At 46.9% G+C, this 26,106-nt stretch overlaps 2 protein-coding genes across 2 annotated transcripts; one reads left to right on the plus strand and one right to left on the minus strand.

The window, feature by feature from the left end:
- Window positions 1-413: 413 nt before the first annotated feature.
- Window positions 414-9,706, plus strand: LOC309415213 (macrophage immunometabolism regulator-like; the record flags this gene model as incomplete). Its single annotated transcript, XM_082012664.1, has 2 exons — window positions 414-539; window positions 9,068-9,706. 2 exons carry the CDS (start codon window positions 414-416, stop codon window positions 9,704-9,706), a joined length of 765 nt encoding a protein of 254 aa, XP_081868790.1.
- An 11,799-nt stretch (window positions 9,707-21,505) lies between these two features.
- LOC309415214 (uronyl 2-sulfotransferase-like) lies at window positions 21,506-22,441 on the minus strand (the record flags this gene model as incomplete). The annotated part of the gene is given in 3 exon segments (XM_082012665.1): window positions 21,506-21,634; window positions 21,638-22,036; window positions 22,038-22,441. Coding segments are annotated over 3 exon segments (738 nt in total). The 5' UTR covers window positions 22,248-22,441.
- Window positions 22,442-26,106: the final 3,665 nt, after the last annotated feature.

Consider the following 26,106-nt stretch of genomic DNA (forward strand, 5'->3'; position numbering starts at 1 on the left):
AGCTTGCTCAGGGACAGGGACTGAGTGGTTTCCGACTCTTATTATTTCTGTCTCTTCCCTCTCCTGTTCTTGTGGCTGCTCTGCTGCAGAACAGGCTGCCTCTTCTTATTCTTCCTCCTGCTCCCCCTCAGGAGGAGCTTCTTCCTCTCTTACTAACCGGGTTGACCTCTGCTTCCATTGTTTCTTCTTGACTATAGGAGCAAATATTATAGTCAAGAGTTGGGTCTCTGGCATGGTCACAGTGTCCATTTGTATGTCCACACATCCAGAGACCCTCTCACCTCTTTGAGAGTGCTGGACAGAGGCTTGGTAGGCGTAAGTCAGGCCTCAACACCATGCTGGAAGTTGTGTCTCTGCTATAGGCAAGGTGTAATTGTTAATTGTCTCCACGGGATGGTTCTCAGAGTACCGGGATGGCAGAAGAGAGGGAGCATGCCATGGAACAGGTGCAGGAGCAAATAAAACGATATCAAGAACAAACAAGTCAACATCGTGACGAGCAACAGGAAGTAACAACCTGCCAAGTAACAGCTAAGCAGGTATAACAACTGTAAATTCAGTCTAGTACATTCTGATCAAATCTATCATTATCTCAAATCCCTTCAAGCTCCTCTGAGCCCCAGGTTGGACACCACAAAGGACTGTGATGGGTTGACCCCGTCCAGCAACTAAGCACCCACCAACCACTTGCTCACTCCCTCACCAGCAGGATGGGGGAGAGAATCAGAAGAGCAAAAGCAAGAAAAACTCATGGGTCAAGATAAAAACAGTTTAATAAGAGAAAGAAAAACAAAAGAAAAAAAAACCCCAAGTGACGTAAAGGCAGTTACTCACCATCACCTCTCACAAGCAGACCAATGCCCAGCTGGTCTCCAAGCAATGGCTACTTTGGAAAGACTACCCTCCCCCGCTCAGTTTTAATTGCTGAGCATGAAGTTATATGGCACAGAATATTCCTTTGGTCAGTTCAGGTCACCTGTCTCAACTGTGTCTCCTACCAGCCTCTTGCCCACCCCCAGGTCCTAAATATAGTGCTTAAAAGGTAAAAAATGGCTTAGCACTCTTGGCAAAACTGTAATAAGAAGCCATTACACAGACACAAAAAAGGAAGAATGCTTTCTGCAAAGCAGAACAAGATATAAAAGGAATCTGATCACTGGAATTAGCTCATGAGAAGTGTGGGTGATGTGGATTGAAGAATCCCTGCAGTGCTGTGGCCTGTGTTGCCCGTATTCCATAGATTTGTGAGAAAAGATTATTGGTTTCTGACACCGGCAATTTGTACTGAGTCTGGTTGGGATGGAGTTCATTTTCTTCACAGCAGCTCTTATGGTGCTGTATTTTAGATTTGTGACCAAAACAGTGTTGATAACACAACAACGTTTTAGATATTGCTGAACAGTGCTTGCAGTGTCAAGCCCTTCTCTGTTTCTCACTCTGCTCCCCCAGGAAGTAGGCTGGGGGTGGGCAAGAGGTGTGGAAGGAACACAGTCAGGACAGCTGACCCAAATTGATCAAAGGGATATTCCATGCAATATAACATTATGCTCAGCAATAAAATTGGGGTGGAGTTTTTCCAAAGGAGCCATTGCTTGGAGACCAGTGTGGTGTGACCAGGTGAAAGACCTGCTCAGCCTGGTGGCAGAGCTGAAAGAGGAAGTGGAGAGGCTGAGGAGTATCAGAGACTGTGAGAGGGAGATAGATTGGTGGAGCCACACCCGGCCATCCCTGAGGCAGAGGCAGCCGGTGGAGGCTCCACAAGCAGCAGGGGATCCCCTGCTCTCTTGCTGCTGGGCAGAAGGAGAGGACCTAAGAGACAAGGGAGAATGGAAACAGGTCCCTGCTCAGGGTGGCAGGCGAATCCCCTCCCGGCCTCCCTCACCGTCCCAGCTGCCCTTACACAACAGATATGGGGGTCTGGAACCTGAGGGCCAGGCAAATGAGGACTTTGATGAAAGTCCATCCAGGGGGTTGCCTAGGGTGAGTCAGCCAGCCCCATGCATTACAACTACCTCTGTTAAGAAAAAAAGGAGGGTAACTGTCATAGGTGACTCCCTTCTGAGGGGAACAGGGGGCCCAATATGCTGACCAGGCACAACCCACAGGGAAGTCTGCTGCCTCCCTGGGGCCCGGGTGAGAGATGTTACTAGGAAACTCCCTGGTCTGGTTCAGCCCACTGATTATTACGTGCTGTTGGTTATGCAGGTTGGCAGCGACGAGGTTGCGCAAAGAAGTCTAAAAGCGATTAAAAGGGACTTGAGAGCGCTGGGGCGACTGGTTGATGGAGCAGGAGCACAGGTAGTGTTTTCATCAATCCCTTCAGTGGCAGGGAGGAACACTGAAAGGAACAGGGAAACACACATGATTAACACGTGCCTCAGAGGCTGGTGCCGTTGGCAGAATTTTAGGTTTTTTGACCATGGGGCGGTTTACATGGCACCGGGCCTCCTGGCAGCAAATGGAGTTCAACTATCTACAAGGGGGAAAAGGATTCTTGCTTATGAGTTGGCGGGGCTCATCGAGAGGGCTTTAAACTTGATTCAAAGGGTAAAGGGAAAAAACCAGGCTCACTAGAGATGAGCCTAGGGGCGGCATGCTGATGTTGGGGGTGAAATCGATAGCCCAGCTCAGGTGCATCTACACCAATGCACGCAGCACGGGCAGCAAAGAGGAGGAGCTGGAAGCCATTGAGCAGGAGGACAGCTAAGCCCTTCAGAAGGGATAGGTGTCCTGGTTTCAGCCAGGATAGAGCTGGTTTTCTTCACAGAAGCTAGTGTGAGGCTATGTTTTGGATTTGGGATGAGAAACTGTTGATAATGATGTGCTGATGTTTTGGGTAGTTGCTAAGCAGTCAAGGACAGTCCAGCTTCTCGTGCTGCCCTGCTAGCGAGCAGGCTGGGGGTGCACGGGGAGCTGGGAGGGGACACAGCCGGGACAGCTGACCCGGACTGGCCAAAGAGATACTCCCTACCATACGACGTCATGCCCAGTACATAAACTGGAGTTGGCCGGGGGGTGGAAATTGCTGCTTGGGGACGGGCTATCGATCACTGGGTGGTGAGCAATCGCTGTATTGGGCATCACTTGTTCTTGTACATTCCTTTGTTGGTATTATCATTGTTGTTTCCTTCTCTCTTTCTGTCCTATTAAACTGTGTTTATCTCAACCCATGAGGTTTTTTTTTCCTAATTCTCTCCCCCATCCCACTGCGGGAGGGGGAGTGAGTGAGCGGCTGCGTGGTGCTTAGTTGCCGGCTGGGGCTAAACCACGACATGTAGAAGGGAATAAAGTCCCCATGGTGCACGTGAGAAATATGCCGGGGAAGACAGTCTGGGTTACTCCTGCCTCAGGCAAAGGCAAACCCATTCGTGGGATTGCCTTTGCCCAGGGACCTGGGTGCACTTGGGTAACGCGGAAGGATGGGGAAGTCCAATGTGTACTTCAAGAAGATTTGATTTTGGGTGAAAATAGTCAATGATTTGAATTGTATTATGTTAATTGCTACACAATACAGTATGACATTACTACTATGGTTGCTATCTACCATATCAATGGTATTACAGTAAGAATCACCCAGACTGATGAAGAATGAGCTTCACTGAAACCGAGCAATGTGCAGCGGTGATGGAACCAGAACTGGTTTCAGCAGCTTGCGCCCAGCAACTTCCTCGAGGTCGACATCTTCGACCTGCAGACCATGGACATGGACCGTGCCAGGTAACAATCCAACACCACACACCATGTCCCCTGCCCTGAGAGACTGCTATGATGGATGAAGCCCAGAGTCATGGACCGAATGAACTCCACAGAAATTGTAAAGTGATGGCCCATGGACTAAGAGAATGGTATCTGTGTGTATATATTAAAAGACAGGAAGAGTGTCGTGGTTTAGCCCCAGCTGGCAACTAAGCACCATGCAGCCGCTCGCTCACTCCCCCCTCCCTCAGTGGGACGGGGGAGAGAATTGGGAAAAAACTCATGGGTTGAGATAAAAACAGTTTAATAGGACAGCAAGAGAGAAGGAAACAACAATGATAACAACAATAATAATACCGGCAAAGGAATGTACAAGAACAAGTGATGCCCAATACAGCAATTGCTCACCACCCGGTGATCCATAGCCTGTCCCAGAGCAGCGATTCCTACCCCTCCAGCTAACTCCAGTTTATGTTCTGGGCATGACGTTATATGGTAGGGAATATCTCTTTGGCCAGCCTGGGTCAGCTGTCCTGGCTGCGTCCCCTCCCAGCTTCCCATGCACCCCCAGCCTTCTTGCTAGCAGGACAGCACGAGAAGCTGGACTGTCTTTGACTGCTCAGCAATGACTCAAAACATCAGCATGTTATCAACATTTTATCATCCCAAATCAAAACATAGCCTCACACTAACTTCTGTGAGCAAAACCAGCTCTATCCTGGCTGAAACCAGGACAAAGAGTAATAATGAATAATTGGAATGTATTGAAAAGTGTAGGACCTAGGCATGACGTAAATGGTATGGAATAAGGAGTGGATACTGTCCTGGGGTCACAGCCTCCTTTGGGTGCATCCACCTGCTCTGGCGTGAGGTCCTCCATGGGCTGGTGGTGGATATCTGCTCCACTGTGGAGCTCCATGGGCTGCAGGGGGACAGCCTGCTTCACCATGGTCTTCGCCCTGGGCTGCAGGGGAATCTCTGCTTCGGTGCCTAGAGCACCTCCTCCCCCTCCTTCTTCACTGACCTTGGTGTCTGCATAGTTGTTTCTCTCACATATTCTCACTCCTCTCTTCTGGCTGCTTTTGCGCAGCGGGTTTTGTTCCCCCTCTTAAATATGTTATCACAGAAGTGCTACCACCATAGCTGATTGGCTCAGCTTTGGCCAGTGGCGGCTCTTTCTTGGAGCTGGCTGACACTGGCTCTGTCGGACATGCGGGCAGGTTCTGGCATATTCTCACGGAAGTCACCCCTGTAGCCCCCCCACTACTAAAACCTTGCCACGCAAACCCAGTACACACAGTCATGTTTTGAAATTAAGTAAATTAATTTTATAAGCTGTGTTTTGAGAAGAGCCTTTGTTTTGCTCTCCAGCTCTTAACACTTTTTTAGCTTTGCATGGGGACATCCCTTCATCATTCCCTGTCCTTAGAGCATGCATTGCTTTGGCAAGTGATACTGGGGCGGGGCAGGGAGGTTTGCTGTTTTTTAAACCCATATGTGTCTAGGTAATGAGACTAATTTCTAACCTATCTGTAAAACTCTCTTTTATTTATACTACTGTCCTGGTTTCAGACAGGATAGAGTAAATTTTCTTCACAGAAGCTAGTGTGAGGCTGTGTTTTAGATTTGGGATGAGAAAATATTGATAACGTGCTGATGTTTTGAGCTGTTGCTAAATAGTCAAGGACAGTCCAGCTTCTCGTGCTGGCCTGCCAGCAAGAAGGCTGGGGGTGCACGGGGAGCTGGGAGGGGACACAGCCAGGACAGCTGACCCAGGCTGGCCAAAGAGATATTCCATACCATATGACATCATGCTCAGTATATAAAGCTGGGAGAGGGAAGAAGGAAGGGGTGGAGGGACGCTCGGAGTGATGGCGTCTGTCTTCCCAAGAAACCATTGCACATGATGGAGCCCTGCTTCCCTGGAGATGGCTGAACACCTGCCTGCCCATGGGAAGCAGTGAATGAATTCCTTGTTCTGCTTTGCTTGTGTGCGTGGCTTTTGCTTTACCTATTAAACTGTCTTTATCTCAAACCATGAGTTTTCTCACTGTTACTCTTCCCATTCTCTACCCCATCCCACCGTGGGGGAGTGAGTGAGCGGCTGTGTGGGGCTTAGTTGCTGGCTGGGGTTAAACCACGACAACTACTTCTAGTGTTTCTGCTTTTTAACAAAAAATGTTGAATCCTTCTAGAAGATTACTGGAAATATTTCTGAACTGGGGGATAAAAACTAGGAATTAAAAGAGCAGGAACAGTTAAATGTTTGTTTCTTGGCTAAAAGTCCATGGTAGCCAAATGTTTTAATGCCATTTTTTTTTCTGTGCTATGTTTCCAGTAACCTTGATTCCTGATGGTGCAGGAACTATAATTTCTACATAAGGAATTTTCATGAGTATCTTTAACTCTGTGTGCTGAAACCTCACTGTATTTATTGTCTCATTTTCTAGATACAGTGCTAAAGTAGGAAATAACATTTGTTTTTGCTATTTTGAAAGTTTGAATTGATTCCATAAATATATTTCAGAAAGACAATTAAATATAACAAGTGACATTATTGAGGTTTTTATGTAGGTTTTTCTTCAGTGAAAAATGTCAGTGTTACGTCTAATATAGTATTTTCATTTTTTGTTTCATTTTTGCTATGTTATTTGTATTTTTTAATACAAAATGTTTTTAAAATGCTGGATGAAGTGTATCTACTTATCTGTAAAAGCAATGCTGTACAAAACTCCTAACGAAGAATCCTAAGTAGACCACAATTATAAGGAGAACTGGAAATGGACATTTAAGACTAAAGAAACTTTAGTAATAGTGTCTCCATAATAGAAGTTTTTTGTCAATGACTGGCAAATAAAATCCTGTTTAGCAAAACTATGAGAATTTAATGAGAATTAATTAGGATGGGAGTGAAGCAGCAGGTTGATTTGAGACTAAGCAGGGTAGTAGAGATGGGAGCATTACTTAAGCCGCTCCTTCACAATCCCTGAACAGAAACAAAGTAGGCTTAAATTTTGCATTACGATAGATTTTTTTTGGGGGGGAGTTTTGCACGAAGCTTCCCCTCTTATTTTAAGACAATTGAATGATGGTTAACCTTGATGGGGGTTTTCTGTTGTTTATTTGTTTTAAACCTATTTTATATAGGTTTGATTTAATAAAGTACTGAAAAGGAGGTGGTACTTTCCTTCCCTTGCTTCTTGCATCTTTGCTTCTCTGTCTGTGACCTCTCAAGCCTCAGGATGGGAGCAAGTAGCATCTTTAAAAGTTTGCAAACTGGTAATAGCACTCTGTAAAGGCAGTCTCATTTGTGAAATGTTACTAAACCATTAATGTGTCTTACAGTTTCCTATAATGAACTTTTTTCTGCTGGACACTTGCATAATAACTTTTCTTTCTTATTTGAGTCTCATTGACTTTAAATATTACAAAGCTATGTAGATTTTTTTTCTGAAATCTATTTGCTAGAGAGTCACTAGCTACTGTTCAGAGCAAAGGTGAGGCTGACAATGAAGGAAAGGTGGACTGGAAACAGGTGTGACCTTTGCATTTTGTGAAATAGCTACACAGAGATAGTGTAGATGATATTCAAAGCAGAATTCAAAGTGTTCTGGGATCCACTTGCATATAATTGCTGTAATATCAACCTTATCTTTCCATGTTAAAGATTGTAATGGCTAGTGGTGGAAAGTTGTATCTGTAAAGGCACCGAACTGAAGATTTTGGAATAGCTGTGAGGGGAGAAAAGTCAGGGAAAAGTAGTCTATTTCAAAAAATAATTAAAAAAAAAAAATCCATAGAAATCTAAATATTGGTTATTCTTAAGATACTTCTAAGAATCTTATGGTATATTTATTGAACACTAGTATACTGTTTACTTTGTTATAAATACATTAACCAAAAATCTCACAGCATTTTGGTAGTGGGAGGGGCTGCAGAGGTGGCCAGCCAATCAGTGACACTGGTGCTGCCTCTGTGATAACATGGTGAAGAAAGGGTAAAAAACACTGCACAGCAGCTGTGAGAGGAGTAAGAAAAATGTGAAACAGTCCAGCAGACACCAAGGTCAGTGAAGCAGGAGGTGGAGGAGGTGCTCCAAGCTCCGGAGCAGAGATTCCCTGCAGCCCGTGGAGAAGACCATGGTGACACAGGTTGTCCTCCTGCAGCCCATGGAGGTCCATGGTGGAACAGATATCCACCCTGCAGCACATGGAGGACCCCATGCTGGAGCAGGTGGATATGCCCTAATGAATCTGCAGCCTATGGAGAAGAGCCCACGCCGGAACAGGCTCCTGGCAGGACCTGCATCCCGTGGAGAGGAGCTCACGCCAGAGCGAGTTTTCTGGCAGGACTTGTGGCCCTATTGGGGACCCATGCTGGAGCAGTTCTTGAAGAACTGCAGCCTGTGGGAAGGACCCATGTTGGAGAATGTTGTGAAGGACTGTATCCTGTGGGTGGGACCCCATGCTGGAGCAGGGGTGGAGTGAGTGAGGAGGAAGGAGCAGCAGAGACAACGTTATGAACTGACTGCAACCTCCATTCCTCATCCACCTGTGCTGCTCAGGGGGGAGGAGGTAGATCATTCAGGAGTGAAGTTGAGCCTGAGAAGAAGGGAGCAGTGGGGGGAAGGAGTTTTTAGATTAGTTCTTATTTCTCATCCTATTCCAATTTTGATTGGCAATAAATTAAATTAATTTCCCCAAGTTGAGTCTATTTTTCCCATGACGGTAATTGATGAGTGATCTCTCCATCCTTATCTTGACCCACAAGTTTTTTCATCATATTTTTCTCCCCTGTCCTTGTTGAGGAGGGGGAGTGATAGAGCAGCTTGGTGGGCACTTGGCAGCCAGGCAAAGTCAATCCACCACAGGGAAACATTGCAGTACCCAGTAGGTCAGGTCTAGTCCATGGTTATGCCTGAGGTAGGAACTGTTAGATGCCTTTTTTTTTTTAAAATGTATATTTACTGATATTATTGTGAATGGAAAAAATATACATCTGAATACAGGAGAAGTTACTGTGGATGTGCTAATGGATATAGATGGCCTCAAAGGAAAGGGGTTATAAGGGATCAAATAGACTAAAAGGATTAAAAAATAGAGTGGAAAGATACTTCATTTTTTTGTACAGTACTACTTAACAATATGTTTTTAACATATTTAAGAATATCAAGAGTATAGTTACAGTATTTGTTATTAAAAAGGGGGCCAAAATAATTTTAAAAAGCAGATGTCAGTGATAGTTTTGTTATGAGACACTCTGTAGAGTGTAAAACAAAACTGAATAGAGAAGTACTGATTATGGTTTCTGGATGATAAAAAATCTCATTTCTGAGATCCTCTTTCTGTTAAAATCTCTGTTTTATTTTTAGGAGAATAGCACGTTGCTTAAAACGGATATAAATGGAGAGTCCAGAACTACTGCATCTACGTTCCCTGTACCTCTTGCAGAGGTCAGTTCTGCAGGCAATATAGAAGCAGAGAAACCACGATGTTCCAGTACCCCCTGCTCACCAATGCGACAGACAGTTTCAGGCTATCAGATCCTTCATATGGATTCCAACTACCTGGTTGGCTTCACGACTGGAGAGGAGCTGCTAAAATTAGCCCCAAAATATACAGGAAATGAAGATAATAAAGGGGAATCCAGGCCTAACTTGCACTCTAAACAGCTTGATTCAGGACTTGCATGTTCGTCCCATTTGTACAAAGCTAAAAGTAGGTACTATCAGCCATATGAGATCCCAGCAGTAAATGGGAGGAGGAGGAGACAGATGCCAAGTTCAGGGGATAAATGCACTAAGGCTTTACCATATGAACCTTACAAGGCACTTCATAGTCCCCTGCCTCTTTGCCTTTTAAAAGGTAAAAGGGCTCACTCTAAATCCCTGGACTATCTCAATTTAGACAAAATGAGCATCGAGGAATCTGCTGACACAGACATGCTACAATACCAGCTCCAACGCCTTACTCTTAGAGGGGACCATATGATTGCAAGAAATAACACATGAACTATGATCTATAATCTAGAATTTAGAACCAGTTTCTTGTTATTTCTCTGTCGCTGCAAAAAGCCACTGTCATACTGTGTACATGACTGTCTACATTGTAGGTGGTATCAGCTAAATGTTATCAGAAAGGATTTTATTTGAATAGAATTTTGACAGTGCACTGTGTTACAAATACTTGGAGGGAAAAAATCTTTCCAGAGCAAGCAGCTTCTAATGCAAATCTGACTGCAGGTGGTGGATATTTCTTTGGACACTTTTTAACAAAGAAGAGGTTTTTGGTTTTTGGATTTGGGTTTGGGGTTTTTTTGTACAGTTATCTAGTATTTATGGTAATTTAATACTGAAAAATTGATGGTCTGCTTGATTGTTGCTAATTTTGGCTTGATGTTAGAAATTGCTCTTTGATAAGTACTCAGGTTATCTTTTTGTTTCCTACTGTATTCTACAATCAAATGTATGTATGATTTTTTACATCATGGGAAGGAATGTGAGTTTGGCTAAATTGGATCACTTGTTATCTTAAACCATCCCATTCAAACATTTTGAAATTGGGTTTGCACTGGTGGTGAGGAGGAAATTCACTCATAAAATAAATTTTTGTTCATTTACTACTTTAAACCTATTCAATTATTTTTTAGTTTCTGCATGGAAGTAATTTTTTTGCCTCCTCTGTTTTATAAAACTAGTTTTTGGAATATTAAGAATATTTGGAATATTAAAACTAGTATTTGGAATATTAAGAAAATATTTTTGAGAGTGAAGGGTTTGTTTTTTTTATTAATATGACTTATTTTTACATTGTCTTGACATGTAAACAAGGATTCACTTGAGATTCCAGTAAATACACTAGAATGTCTGCATCAGTATGTCAATAAAGTTTTTAATTTTAATTCATTATTTCTATGTAGTATAGTAATGGAAGATGTCAAATAACTCTAGCATTGCTTTGGAAATTTAGTTTATTTGAAGTACTGAACACTTTTATTAAGATCCAGAAGGTAGATTTTTAGATGGAGTGCAAGTAAGTGAAGTGTTTCTCTATCAGCCCTGAAGAGCTGATTCTGGATTATTCAACAGAGTAGACTGAATACACTGGCTTAATTTGTTGCTTAAGAATTTTTTGTCCAAATATGACATCAAATGCAGTTTTAATAGATGTATTCTTAGATGTATTTAAAACATGTTAGTAACTTATGTTTAAAAATTAAAGTTTTTAGACATTTTTAGGTGCAATCTATTACTGAAGCAGTGTGCAACTTCATTTTGATTTACTTATTTAGAAGTTAAAATTAAGATCACGTTGTTTTGAAACATAACTTATTTGATCAGTTGTTTCTGGTACAATTCAGGGTTTTTTTGTTTCCCCTTCAGAATGAATAGCAAGCACTAGTCAATGCATGTATTGTAGAAAATGAAGAGTTCTTTTCATTCTGTCACTTACTCCATAACTGTAACTGAAGGTAGTGAAGAGGAGCGCAGTAGACTATGTTTTACTGGTTTGGTTAATGTTTTCTGGCTTATTAGAATATTTACAACTGATGTGTATTTTAAAGAGTTAACTGCACCTCTATAAATTTACTGTATTGAACAATGATTTCTAAAGTAAACTTTTCCTATGTAGTCTTTAGTTTGAAAAACAGAATATGGTCAGATGCCAAAGAGATGGAGGTTTTGTCTAAGAAATAAACACCACTATTTATTGAAATGCCCTATGAAAAGGTATTTCTGGCTGAAAAATAGAGAGAGTGATATAAATACCTTTTTTTGTGGAGTCTTTTGCTGTGTAGAAGAATGAGGACATTTAAAAATACAACTTTAGACCAGGAATCATTAAAACTTGAAAGCAAGAATCTTATACTTCTGTGAAATATTTAGACAGTTAGGATTCTTCTGTTGTTTCAGGAAATCAGATAGTGCTGTGTTTGGATTTAGGGTGAGAATAATGTTGATAACATACTGATGTTTTAGGTGTTGCTAAGTAGTGTTTATACTAAGTCACGGACTTTTCAGCTTCCCATGCTCTGCCTGTGAGGAGGTGCACATGAAGCTCGGAGGGATCATAGCCAGGACAGCTGACCCAAACTGGCCAAAGGGATATTCCCTACCATATAACATCATGCTCAGTATATAAACTGGGGGGGAGTTGGCAGAGGGGTAGTGACCGCAGCTCGGGAACTGGCTGGGCATCGGTCAGCGGGTGGTAAGCAATTATACTGTGCATCACTTATTTTCTATATTCTTTTATCATTTTTTTTTCTCTTTCCTTGCTGTCCTATTAAACTGTCTTTATTTCAGTCCACGAGTTTTACCTTTTTTTTCCGATTGTCCTCCTCATCATTTTGATAATGGGATGGCCTACACGGCACCTGGCTTTCTGGCATCATATGGGATTCACCTTTCTCAAAGGGGGAAGAGGGTCTTTGCTCGCAAGCTAGCGGGGCTTATAGACAGGGCTTTAAACTAGACTCGAAGTGGGAGGGGGACAATATCAGGCATGCCTGCGTCAAGCTGTGGGATGACACACCAAGGTTAGAGGGCCGGGGTGCTAGCGGGGCCCCTCATCCTTTTGCTCTGAGATGTGCTGGCTACATGGCAGGACACTTGAAGGCTTACAGAGATGAGTCAGGGGCTACTGAGGTAATAGGAGCAAACAAGGAAACACCAGCGAAGGACATCAAAGGACCTAAGGGGTGTTCCCCTAAGAGGATGACATGGCCGACAGCCCAGATGAAGTGCCTCTACACTGGCACTGCCCAATGCATGCAGCATGGGCAATAAACAGGAGGAGCTGGAAGCCACCATGCTGCTCGAAAGCTACAATCTGGTTGCCATTACTGAAACTTGGTGGGACGAATCTCACAACTGGAGTGGGACTATCAGTGGCTACAGGCTGTTCAGAAGGGACAGGCGAGGAAGGAAGAGCAGAGGCATTGCCCTCTACATCAAGAAACGGATAGAGTGTGAAGAGCCGTCTCTGAAGAATATCCACGAGCAGGTTAAAAGCTTATGGATAAGTATTAGAGACTGAGGCAACAAAGGGAACCTTGTGGTTGGTGTCTGCTACAGGCCGCCGGATCAAGGGGAGCCTACTGATGAAGCCTTCTCGCTCCAGCTACAAGAGGCATCGCGCTCGCAGGCTCTCGTCCAGCTGGGGGACTTCAACAACCCTGACATCTGCTGCAAAAGTAGCACAGAAGCTGTAGGAAATCCAGGAGACTCCTGGAGTGCATGGAGGATAACGTCGTATGTCAGGTAATAGACAGCCCTACCAGAGGGGATGCGATACATGACCTGTTGGTCACCAGCGCAAGTGAGCTAACTGGTGACATCAAGATTGGAGGAAGCCTGTGCTGCAGTGATCATGCACTGGTGGAGTTCGCAGTCCTGAGGGATAGGGGGCAAGCAAAGAGTAAAGTCAGGACCCTGAATTGTAGGAAAGCAAACTTCCAGCTCTTCAGGGAGTTAGTCAGTAGGACCCCCTGGGAAGCTGCCCTCAGGGACAAGGGAGCAGAACAAGAGCTGGCAGATCTTTAAGGACGCTTTCCACAGAATGCAAGAGCTCTCAATCCTCAGGTGTAAGAAATCAGGAAAGGAAGGCAAGAGACCGGAATGGATGAGTGGAGACCTGCTGGTCAAACAAAAGGGCAAGAAGGAAATGCACAGGCAGTGGAAGCAGGGACAGGTAACCTGGAAAGAGTACAGGGATGCTGCCTGGTTGTGTAGTTATGGGGTCAGGAAGGCCAAGGCACGGCTGGAGCCGATCATGGCAAGGGACGCAAAGGATAATAAGAAGGGCTTCTAGAGGTATGTCAGCCAGAAAAGGAAGGTCAAAGAAAGCGTACCCCCCCTTGATGAGCAAGACTGGCAGACTGGTAACAATGGACAAGGAGAAGGGTGAGGTACTCAACGACTTCTTTGCCTCAGTCTTCAATGGCAATCTCTCTTCCCATACCTCTCGAGGAGATGGACTGCAAGAGAGGGGCTGGAGGAGCAAAGTCCCTCCCACTGTAAGAGAAGATCAGGTTCGAGACCACCTGAGGAACCTGGACATCCATAAGTCTATGGGACCTGATGAGATGCATCCCAGAGTCCCGAGGGAATTGGCTGATGTAGTTGCCGAGCCACTCTGCATGATATTTGAAAAGTCATGGCAGTCAGGTGAAGTCCCTGGAGAATGGAAAAAGGGAAACATTGCACCCATTTTTAAAAAGGGTAGCAAGGAGGACCCTGGGAACAACTGACCTGCCAGCCTCAGCTCTGTGCCTGGGAAAGACTTCTGTAAGGCCTTTGACACAGTCCCCCACAACATCCTTCTCTCTAAATTGGAGAGATATGGATTTGATGGGTGGACTGTTGAGTGGATGAGGAGTTGGTTGAATGGTCACATCCAGAGGGTAGTGGTCAACGACTCAGTGTCCAGATGGCGATCGGTGACGAATGATGTCCCTCAGGGGTCCGTATTGGGACCAGTAGTGTTTAATATCTTCATCAGTGACATAGCGGGATCGAGTGCACCCTCAGCAAGTTTGCAGATGACACCAAGCTGAGTGGTGCGGTTGACACGCCTGAGGGATGGGATACCATCCAGAGGGACCTGGACAAGCTTGAGGAATGGGCCCATGTGAACCTCATGAGGTTCAACAAGGCCAAGTGCAGGGTCCTGCACCAGGGTCAGGGAAACCCCCGGTATGAATACAGGCTGGGGGATGAAGGGATGGAGAGCAGCCCTGCTGAGAAGGACTTGGAGGTACTGGTGGATGAAAAGCTGCACATGAGTCAGTAATGTGCGCTTGTAGCCCAGAAGGCCAACCATATCCTGGACTGCATCAAAAGAAGCATGGCCAGCAGGTCGAGGGAGTTGATTCTGCCCCTCTACTCCGCTCTGGTGAGACCCCACCTGGAGTGCTGCATCCAGCTCTGGAGCCCTCAGCACAGGAGTGACATGGACCTGTTGGTGCAGGTCCAGAGGAGGGCCACGAAAATGATCAGAGGGATGGAACACCTCTCCTGTGAGGACAGGGTGAGAGAGTTGGGGTTGTTCAGCCTGGAGAAGAGAAGGCTCCGGGGAGACCTCACTGCAGCCCTCCAGTACTTAAAGGGGGCTTCTAAGAAAGATGGGGACAGACTTTTTAGCAGGGCCTGTTGCGATAGGACAAGGGGTAATGGTTTTAAACTAAAAGAGGGCAGATTTAGACTAGATATAAGGAAGAAGTTTTTCACATTGAGGGTGTTGAAACACTGGAACAGGTTGCCCCGTGAGCTGGTAGATTCCCCATCCCTGGAGACATTCAAGGTCAGGTTGGACGGGGCTCTGAGCAACGTGATCTAGTTGCAGATGTCCCTGCTCATTGCAGGGGGATGTCTAGATATTGGACTAGATGACCTTTTAAGGTCCCTTCCAACCCAAACTATGCTATGATTCTATAAACTTGCTGTTATCAGTCACTCTATGAGGAAAAAAGTCCTGTCATTAATGTACATGGAATTTTGCTTCCCAGAAACAGAGTAGCTCTGCAACAGAGACTACCTGGATGCTACTGCAGCCTCAAGGTTGAAATAACCACTAAGCTGCTGTGAAGCCTCAGTTTAGTTATCTGTGCTGTTGGATCCTCAGGTGTATTATTTTAACCAGTCCCCAAATCACTGTGTTGCAGTCAGTCACAGAGTGCCACTAGGAAATTAGCTTATAAATCCACAGGGAACCTGCTTTCTACCACTGAAATAATTATTACAGTTTTCTTCCTCTCTGGACCTCACTCTGAATGATTGAGCTGAAATGCAGAGCGAGCACAGAGACGCTCTCAGGAAATTCTCTGTTCTCTCACTTGCAGTATATTCCCTATAAATATCTGCAAAATACCTTCATTCTGTTCTTCAAAGTCTTGCCTATGCCCTAATGGTTTCAAAAACCTAAAAACTCTTGGACTGACAAAGACTGCAGCGATCATTCCAAACTAAATTGTTTCATTTTCTTCTTGCCTGTACTCTTCTCTCTGTGTGTGTCAGTGTTGTCTTTCTCATATACTTTATACAAACTTTTGTAGTTTTTTCTGTTATTGCAGCATCTAGAACAATGCAGTAGCAGTCCACAGCTGGAGCTCCTAGGGATGACAGTGACACAAATAATGATAACCACAACATCTTATACTAAGTCTGGCTGGGATGGAATTAAGTTTCTTCATAGTAGCTCATATGGTGCTGTGTTTTTTATTTGTTACCAAAACAGTGTTAACATATGGATACTTTAGCTATTGCTGAACAGTGCTTGCACAGCATCAAGGCCTTCTCTGTTTCCCATTCTGCCCCTGCAGTGAGTAGACTAGAGGTGGGTAAGAGGCTGGGAAGGAACACAGCTGGGACAGCTCACCGAATTAACCACATAAAGTCATGCTTGGCAATAAAACCAGGGAGGGAGTCTTTCCAAAGTAGTCATTGCTCGGGGACTGTCTGGGCATTGGTCTGCTGGTGAAAGGTGGTGAGTGACTGCCTTTGTATCACTTGTTTGGGTTTTCTTTTTCCCCTATCACTTTTTAAAATGGTTTTCTCTTGACTATGCTGTTGCTGGTCATGATGTTGACTTGTTTGCTCTCAGTGCTGGTTTATTTAGTCCCTCACCCACTCCTTGGAGTGCTCCCTCTCTTGCTGTACATCACACTCCAGGGCTTGTTAATGGCTGCTTTTGGCTTTTGCTGTTTGCTGTGCTGTTTATCACTTTGTTGTGTTTTGCCTGGGAGACCTATGATAAAAGCACTGGCGTGGAGCCTAATCTGGTATTTGGGCCCTGCACTGCTGTCATTCCAGTACTCTCGGAACCATCTCATGGAGACAGTCAGTAGTTACACCTTTCTCCTCCAGGAGACACGTGGTGGGGAAAATGAAGAATGGCACCTCCCCTTTCTTCTCCACAGAAGATGTTTCCTGCCATGTTGCAACGGCCCTTCAGTTTCTTGAACATTCATGTATAACCAGTATGCTCATATTGGTGTGTGCCATACATCTGATTTCAGCTTTTCCTAAAGTTAGCCAACTGCTTGGAAATGCCACACAGGGTTGTGCTCTGAGGCAGTTCAGTCATGGGTGGCAAGGTGTGTGGGAGAATTTGGTCAGATGCTTAAAGCAATTTTCACCTCTGATGATCTAGGACTTCACACCCAAACAGGCATGGAATCCTGTTGAAGTGGCAGACCACTGGAAGGAAGGATGCCTTGCCTCTACCAAAGAGACACAACTTCTAGCACTGTGTTGGGGCCTTGTCTACATGTACTGAGCCTGTGTCCAGCAACCTCAAAGGGACGAGGGGGCCTCTGGAGCTGAGGACATATAAACAGACACTGGCTAAGACAGAGACCCAACCCTTAACTATAACAGTCACTTCTGTAGTCAAGAAAAAACAGTGGAAGCAGAGGTCAACTTGGTTAGTAAGGGAGGAAAGAGCAGGAGGAAGAATCATAAGAGGCAGCCTATTCTGCAGCAGAGCAGCCACAATAACAGGAGAGGAAAGAGACAGAAACCATAAACAAGTCGGAAAATACCTGATCCCTATCCCTGAGTGAGTTGTAAGATATGCTGAAAGATTATGGCCACCAGCCAGGCAAGCAAATTATCACCTCATTGCTCCATTGCTGGGATACTGGAGTCGACAGTCAGGAATTAGAGGGTAGGGATGTACAGCAGCTGGGATCCCTCACTAGGGACCGGGGAACTGACAAAGGGATTGGAAGAGGAGCAACAATCCGCAGCCTCTGGAAGCAGCTCCTGTCAAGCATGAAGGCAAGGTATCCCCTCAAGGAATATCTTATAAACTATCAAGGCAAGTGGACCACTGTTGAGGAAGGTGTCCAGTATCTTAGGGACTTAGTGGTGGTGGAGGTGATCTACAGCAACCTGGAAAACAACCAGGCCTCCAAAGATCCAGATGATATCCAGTGCATGCGGTCCATATGTTGGAAGTTTGTACCGGAACACACTGTATGCCAGCACCCTGGCAATAATGGACTGGACAGACATTGAAGCACAAACAGTGGATAAACTGGCCTGTCAGCTCCAGCAGTTCAAAGAGAATCTCTCTTCCTCCCCAATCCTAAGGGCCTACATCTCGGCTATGGAGAAACTGCCTCAACAGTTCCAGCAATTCAAAGAGAATGTCTTCCTCCTTGTCCCTAGAGTCCAGCATCTCAGCTATCAAGCATAGCACATGGAGTCAACCTTTTTCTGCTCAAGGGAAAGGGAATGATGTACGCATGCCACATGCCACCCTGTGGTTCTAGCTGCGCAACCACAAGGAGGACATGAGGAAGTGGGATGGTGCACCTACCTCAAACCTACAAGCCCACTGTGAGGAAAAACAGCGGATAAAAAGAGTCCATCCAGGAAGATGACTGCTCTGTTTGCTGTAGAGCAATTCCCCAGACACAATGGAAGGGCTGATCCTACTTCTGATCCTGATAAAGGGACTTCTGGTTTGCAGTTCCAGGAGACAGGTAATGAATGCTTTGACCAGGAATAGAGGGGCCCTGCCTCCAGCCAGGTGGAGGAAAGGGATGACTGGGTTTACTGGACTGTATGGATTTGATGGCATGGCACATCAGACCCACAGAAGTACAAGGCTTTGGTGAACATTGGTGCACAGTGTACCCTAATGCCATCAGGATATAAGGGCACAGAACCCATCTGGATCTCTGGAGTGGCAGGGGGTTCCCAACAGTTGTCTATCTAGAGGCTGAGGTGAGCTTAGCAGGGGACAAGTGGCAAAAGCACCCATTGTGACTTGCCCAGATGCCCAGTGTATTCTTGGCATAGACTACTTCAAGAGAGGGTACTTCAAGGACACAAAAGGGTACTGGTGGGCCTTTATTGTAGTCACTGTGAACACAGAGAAGATTGAACAGCTATCTACCTTGCCCAGCCTCTTGGAGGATCCTTCTGTTGGGGGATCGTCTGCCTGTTGAAGAAGAGCAGGTGCCGACTGCTACTATGACAGTGTACCGACAGCAATATCACATCAGCTGAGACTCCCTGGTTCCCATCCGTTCATCAACTGGAGAGCCAAGGAGTGATCAGCAAGACTTGCTCACCCTTTAATAGTCCCATATGGCCAGTGCGAAAGTCTGACAGAGGGTGGAAGGTAACAGTGGTCTATTGTGGCCTGAATGAGGTCATGCCACCATTGAGTGTCGCTGTACCAAACATGCTAGAACTCCAATATCAACTGGAGCTGAAGGTTGCCAAGTGGTATGCTACAACTAAAATGCCAGTGCATTTTTCTCAATTCCTTTGGCAGCAGAGTGCAGGCCACAGTTTGCTTTCATGTGGAGGGATGTCCAATATACCTGCAATCAACTGCCCCAAGCTTTTCTAGGTGTTGTGGGTTTCTGGAGAACACATATTCCGAGTTACAGTCAGCTTGTGAGCCCTCTCTATCGAATAACCTAAAAGAACTGTTTTGACTGTGGCCCTGAGCAGCCAAGCTTTTGAACAGATTAACAAAGAGATAGTTCATGCGGTAGCCCTAGGGCCAGTCCAGACAGGACCAGATGTGAAAAATGTGCTCTACACCACAGCCAGGGAGCATCTGGTAGAAAGCACCCAGAGAGACTTGAGGCTGACCTCTATGGTTTTGGACCTGGGGGCACAGAGGATTTGAGGCCTGCTACATGCAGACTAAAAAAAGAGATATTAGCAGCATATGAAAGGGTTCAAATTGCTTCAGAAGTAGTCAGTACAGAAACACAGCTCTTCTTGGCACCACGATTGCCTGTGCTGAAACAAATGTTTAAAGGAAGAAGGAGGCCTACATGATGAGTAGCAGAAACCATCAAAGGAGAAGGCCATCTGCACATCAAGCCGTTGACCACTACCCTCTGGATGCGACCATCCAACCAACTCCTCATCCACCCAACAGTCCACCCATCAAATCCATATCTCTCCAATTTAGAGAGAAGGATGTTGTGGGGGACCGTGTCAAAGGCCTTACAGAAGTCAAGAGAGATGACATCTGTAGCTCTTCCTTGTCCACTGATGTGGGCACTCCATCATATAAGGCCACTAGGTTGGTCAGGCAGGACTTGCCCTTGGTGAAGCCATGCTGGCTGTCTCGAATCAGCTCCCTGTCCTCCATGTGCCTTAGCAAAGCTTCTGGGAGGATCTTCCCAGGCACAGAGGTGAGGCTGACAGGTCGGGAGTTCCCAGGGTCCTCCTTTCTGCCGTTTTTAAAAATGGGTGCAATGTTTCCCTTTTTCCGTTCTCCAGGGACTTCACCTGACTGCCACGACTTTTCAAATATCATGCAGAGTGGCTTGGCAACTACACCAGCCAATGCCTCAGGACTCTGGGATGCATCTCATCAGGTCCCATAGACTTGTGTATGTTCAGGTTCCTCAGGTGGTCTCGAACCAGATCTTCTATGATTCTGTGATTCTCTTACAGTGGGAGGGACTTTGCTCCTCCAGCCCCCGTCTTGCAGTCCATCCCCTCGAGAGGTGTGGGAAGAGGCGCTGCCAGTGAAGACTGAGGCAAAAAAGTCATAGAATCATAGAATCATAGAATCATTAAGGTTGGAAAAGACCTCTAACATCATCAAGTCCAACCGTCAACCCAACACCACCATGCCCACTAAACCATGTCCTGAAGTGCCACGTCTACACGTTTTTTGAACACTTCCAGTGATGGCGACTCCACCACCTCCCTGGGCAGCCTGTTCCAATGCTTGACCACTCTCTCAGTAAAGAAATTTTTCCTAATATCTAGTCTAAACCTCCCCTGGCGCAACCTGAGGCCATTTCCTCTCGTCCTATCGCTAGTTACTTGGGAGAAGAGACCAACACCCTCGTCGCCACAACCCCCTTTCAGGTAGTTGTAGAGAGCGATAAGGTCTCCCCTCAGCCTCCCCTTCTCCAGACTGAACAACCCCAGTTCCCTCAGATGCTCCTCATAAGACTTGTGCTCTAGACCCCTCACCCGCTTCGTTGCCCTTCTCTGGACACGCTCCAGCAACTCAACGTCCTTCTTGTAGTGAGGGGCCCAAAACTGAACACAGTATTCAAGGTGCGGCCTCACCAGTGCCGAGTACAGGGGCACGATCACTTCCCTACTCTTGCTGGCCACACTATTTCTGATACAGGCCAGGATGCTGTTGGCCTTCTTGGCCACCTGGGCACACTGCCGGCTCATGTTCAGCCGGCTGTCAACCAGCACCCCCAGGTCCTTTTCCTCTGGGCAGCTCTCCAGCCACTCCTTCCCAAGCCTGTAGCCTTGCATGGGGTTGTTGTGACCCAAGTGCAGGCCCCGGCTCTTGACCCTGTTAAACCTCATACAGTTGACCTCAGCCCATCGATCCAGCCTGTCCAGATCCCTCTGCAGAGCCTTCCCGCCCTCCAGCAGATCAACACTCCCACCCAACTTGGTGTCATCTGCAAACTTACTGAGGGAGCACTCAATCCCCTCATCCAGATCATCAATAAAGATATTCAGCTCTTCTTCCTGACATCTTAGCAAGCGAAGCAGCAGCTAACAAAACAGTGTCTTCTGCTAGCCATCTACATTTTCATTTAGTGCAGGCATAAATTATTCATTCATATACAAACTTTTGCTGGCATTAACATAGCAGAGGTGATGAACTGTGCCCACAACGCTACTATTTAGATGTGACAAACGTTAAACACATTTGCAGATCCCAATTTTCTAACTTATAACGCTGCACAACATTGAGAAAATACGTAGGTGGATATATTTCTCTCTTCTCTGTTATCAGAAATCATATTAGCAATTTGTCAAAGACCAGTTTTACCAGTTAGAATGGAATCACTTCATAGTTGTAAGTAGGCACCTTCTCATATCTTTCTTTTCCATCACTTTTGTATTTTTCACCTCGAACTGCCAGATATCTTTCCAGATCATGTGATTCTGTTCTCCTCTCCAGTCTCCGAAATGTCAAAAAAAATAATTGGATAAAAATCGATTGAGAGGTTCTCTGATAATATTGATGTACACCAGCTGGTCTCCTCCAAACCTTGAGAAGTTGAGGAAATGAACATGTCTAGTCAATAAATAGGGCTGCTTGGCAGTGCTTATGTTTTTAATCAATTCCATCTGTTCATTTTTGGTCAGTCTTGATTTGCTATGGATGTCAGATGTAACCAGATTAAGTCCATGTTTCTCTGATAAAATTCTCAAAAGCAAAACCACAGTTCGACTCCCACACTTTCCAACTCTATTGTAGACCACCTGGCTAGGGAAAGGAAGTACCTTTTGAGGGGGTGGTCCATGGTCATCCAAATAAGTGGAATTTCCCAGGTAGTGCTGCAGGTCCAGCAGAAAGTGTGGGGGGCCCCCCATTGAGCTGGTTGAAGAGGGAGCCCAAGCAGAAGAGCAGCAGGGTGTCCATGCAGAAGCCGTAGTCGCACAGCGAGAGGAAAGGCAGCAGCAAGAGGGGCGGCCGTCTCTTCCAGCCCCAACCCTGGCCCGGGCCCCCTCCTGCGGCCACCGCCATGGGGGGCCAGGGCGCTGGGCAGTCGCGGCCACCATGCTGCTGCTTTTTCTTCATCCTCCCCTTCGCTGCCGCCGGGTCACGCAGCCCGCCGGGGAAAGCACATCCTCCATCCGCCTGACCGGCTCCGGCTGCACACAGCGGGGAAAGTTCCCGGGAGCTCAGGCGACCCGTCCCGTCCCCATTGCTGGCTGCCCCCGGTCCCGCAGGCAGGCGAGAGTCATTGAGTACCTCAGCCTTCTCCTCATCCATTGTTACCAGTCTGCCAGTCTTGCTCATTAAGGGGGGTTTGCTTTCTTTGACCTTCCTTCTCTGGCCTGTAGAAGCCTTTCTTATTATCCTTTGCATCCCTTGCCATGTTCAGCTCCAGCCGCGCCTTGGCCTTCCTGACCCCACCCCTACACAACCCAGCAGCGTCCCTGTACTCTTCCCAGGATACCTGTCCCTGCTTCCACTGCCTGTGCATTTCCTTCTTGCCCTTTCGTTTGACCAGCAGGTCTCCACTCAGCCATGCTGGCCTCTTGCCTTCCTCTCCTGATTTCTTACACCTGAGGATCAAGAGCTCTTGTGCTCTATGGAAAGTGTCCTTAAAGAGCTACCAGCTCTGTTCTGCTCCCTTGCACCTGAGGGCAGCTTCCCAGGGGGTCCTATTCACTGACTCCTTGAAGAGCTGCAAGTTTGGTTTCCTGAAATTCAGGGTCCTGACTTCAATCTTCGCCTGCCCCATATCCCTCAAGACTGCAAACTCCACTAGACCATGATCACTGCAGCACAGGCTTCCTCCAATCTTGATGTCACTGAATAGCTCACTTGCACTGGTGACCAACAGGTCCAGTATCTCATCCCCTCTGGTAGGGCTGTGTATCACCTGTCTTAAGAAGTTACCCTCAATGCATTCCAGGAGTCTCCTGGATTGCTTACAGCTCGCTGTGCTACTTTTCCAGCAGATGCCGGGGTGGTTGAAGTCCCCCAGCAGGATGAGAGCCTGCGAGTGCGGTGCCTCCTGTAGCTGGAGTAAGAAGGCTTCATCAATAGGCCCCCCTTTATCGGGCATCCGGTAGTAGACACAAACCACAAGGTTCCCTTTGTTGCCTCGGTCTCTGATTCTTTCCCATAAGCTTTTGACCTGCTCGTGGCTGTTCTTCAGAGACAGCTCTTCACACTCTATCCATTTCTTCACTTAGAGGGCAACGCCTCTGCCCTTCCTTCCTCACCTGTCCCTTCTGAACAGCCTGGAGCCATCGATAAGCTGCACTCCAGTTGTGGGACTTGTCCCACCAAGTTTCAGTAATGGCAACCAGGTCGTAGATTTCTAACAGCACGGTGGCTGCCAACTCCTCCTGTTTGTTGCCCATGCTGCGTGCATTGGTGTAGAGGCACTTCAGCTGGGCTGTTGGCCATGTCACCGTCTGAGAGGAACACCCCTTAGTTCCTTTGAGGTCTTTCTCTGGTGCAACAGTTTGAGGGGCCTCGCTAGCACCCCGGTCCTCTAACCTTGGTGTCTCATCCCACAGCTTGCCACGGCCTGATATTATCCCCCTCCCCCTTCGAGTCTAGTTTAAAGCCCTGTCAATAAGCCCCGCTAGCTTGCGAGCAAAGACCCTCTTCCCCCTTTGAGAAAGTTGAATCCCATCTGATGTCCTTAACCCGGGCCCCAGGGAGGCAGCAGACTTCCCTAAGAGAAGGGTCTGTCCAGCATATTGGACCTTCAGTTCCCCTCAGAAGGGAGTCACCTACAACTATAACTCGTCTTTTCTTCCTCGTGGAGGTGGTCATGATACAGGGGGTAGGCCTTTCTGACCTTGGCAACACCTCTGGTGTATCTGGACCATCTTCCACATCATCCATGGACTGTCCTTCCACATCCAGAGCCTCATACCTGTTGTACAGAGGCACCTGGGGAGGCGAGGTGGGCAAGGAGGGGGTTCGCCTGCCGCCCCGAGCATGGACTTGCCTCCATACGCTCCTTTCCTTTAAGCTACTGCCTTCAGCCTGGCAGGGGGAGGATACAGGACCCCCTTGATCTTGGGTTTTTCCTGGTGGCTGTTCCTGCTTCTGTCTCAGGGTGGGCAGAGCATGGTTCCACAAGTCCATCTCTTTCTCTGACTCCCTGATGCTCCTTAACCTTTCTACGTCCTCTTGTAGCTCTGCCACCAGGCTGAGCAGATCATCCACCTGGTCACACCTCACACAGCTGTTCTCGCTACTGCCACCAGTTACCAGTGAGAGGCTCTGGCACCCTCTGCAGCCTGAGACCTGGATGGCTGCATGTTTCCGTGGGAGCTCTGTCTGGGTTGCCACTTCCATTCTGGTGAGTGCAGGGGACATGGCTTTCTGCTGGGTGGCTACCATAGCTAAGCTCCTTCTGAGAGGGTGATGACCACCAACTGAACTCACCTCTTGAGGTGGTGGGGAGACTACACCCTCCCTCCGATTGAACTGCCACGCCATGCTCTGCTTGCTCTGTTCGCAGCACTCCTGGTCGCTAGCAGTCCCCAGGCTGCTTTTTATAGGCATGGGGGTGGGCCGCTGGTGCTCCGGCAACGCCCAGGCCTCATCAGTCTCCCGCGAGAGCTGCTGGCTCCTGGTAGGTCTCTCCATTGCCCTGGCATTTCCCTGCCTCCCTGTGCGCCAAGGTCTGCCACTCCTCTGCGCGTCGGGCCGGCTCCGGAGCAGCCCCCCTTGGTGACTAACAGCTAGTTTCCATCAGCCTTGGTCCTGCCCAAACAAAGCCCCTACATACTGTGGGAGGAGATAGGGTCCCTGTAGTGCACGTAGGGAAGTGTTTGGGAAAGACAACGTGGGCTGCTCCTCCCTTGGGAAAAAGCAAACCCATTTGTGGGATTGCTTTCACTCAGGGACCCAGGTACACTTGGTGGGTAATGCAGAAGGATAGGGAAATCTAGTGTGTACCTCAAGGAGATTTAACCTTGGGAGAAAATAATGCATTATCTGAGTTGTATGCTTTAGGAGGTACTACATCAGGAACCACTTGAACCAACAAAGAATGAAGCTCACAAGGAACCAGGTGAGTGCAGCAGTGACCCAACCCAAGCTGGTCTTGGTGCCCAACAATCCAACACGCTGCTGCTTCTGTCCTGAGCACCCATCTTGACAGATATGGCCCGAGTCATTGACTTGTACTGGGTCTGGCTGGGATGGAGTTCACTTTCCCATAGCAGCCCTCATAGTGCTGTGCTTTGTATTGGTAGCTAGAAAGGTGTTGATAACAGCAATGTTTTGGCTACTGCTGAGCGGTGCTCCCACAGCATCAAGGCTGTCTCTCCAAACCCTCCCCCAACGCCAGTAGGCTGGGGGTGGGCAAGAGGTTTGGAGGGGACATAGCCAAGACAGCTGACCCAAAATGACCAAAGGGATATTCCATACCATATGACATCGTGCTCAGCAATAAAAGCTGAAAGAAAGGAGGAGGAGGAGGGGGCATTCGTTATTAAGGCGTTTATCTTCCAAAGCAACCGCTATGCATGCTGGGGCCCTACTTCCCAGGAAGTGGCTGGACATTGCCTGCTGATGGCAAGTAGAGAATAAAAACCTTTTTGTTTTCCTTTCCTTTCCTTCCAAGTGCAACCTTTGTTTTCCTTCGTTAAACTGCCTTTATCTTGACCCACGAGTTTTTCATCTTATTTTCTCCCCCCTGTCCTGCTGAGGAGGGGGAGTGATAGAGCGGCTTGGTGGGCACCTGGCAGCCAGCCAAGGTCAACCCACCACAACTGTTCTTACGGACATTTGGTAGGGCGCCCATAGAATGGGAGATTAATATCTGTGTATACGTCAAGGGGCAGCGGATGGTGGTTAATGAGGATGTATAAACCTGACTGTTGGATGTAAAGATGGTTTAAGTACGTAGTATAAGCTGTAAGCATTGGTAAGAGGGAATTTTAGAAATAAGAAATAT

This window comes from Phaethon aethereus (assembly GCF_964289735.1).
Source record: "Phaethon aethereus genome assembly, chromosome: W".
In the NCBI taxonomy this organism is placed as follows: Eukaryota; Metazoa; Chordata; class Aves; order Phaethontiformes; family Phaethontidae; genus Phaethon; species Phaethon aethereus.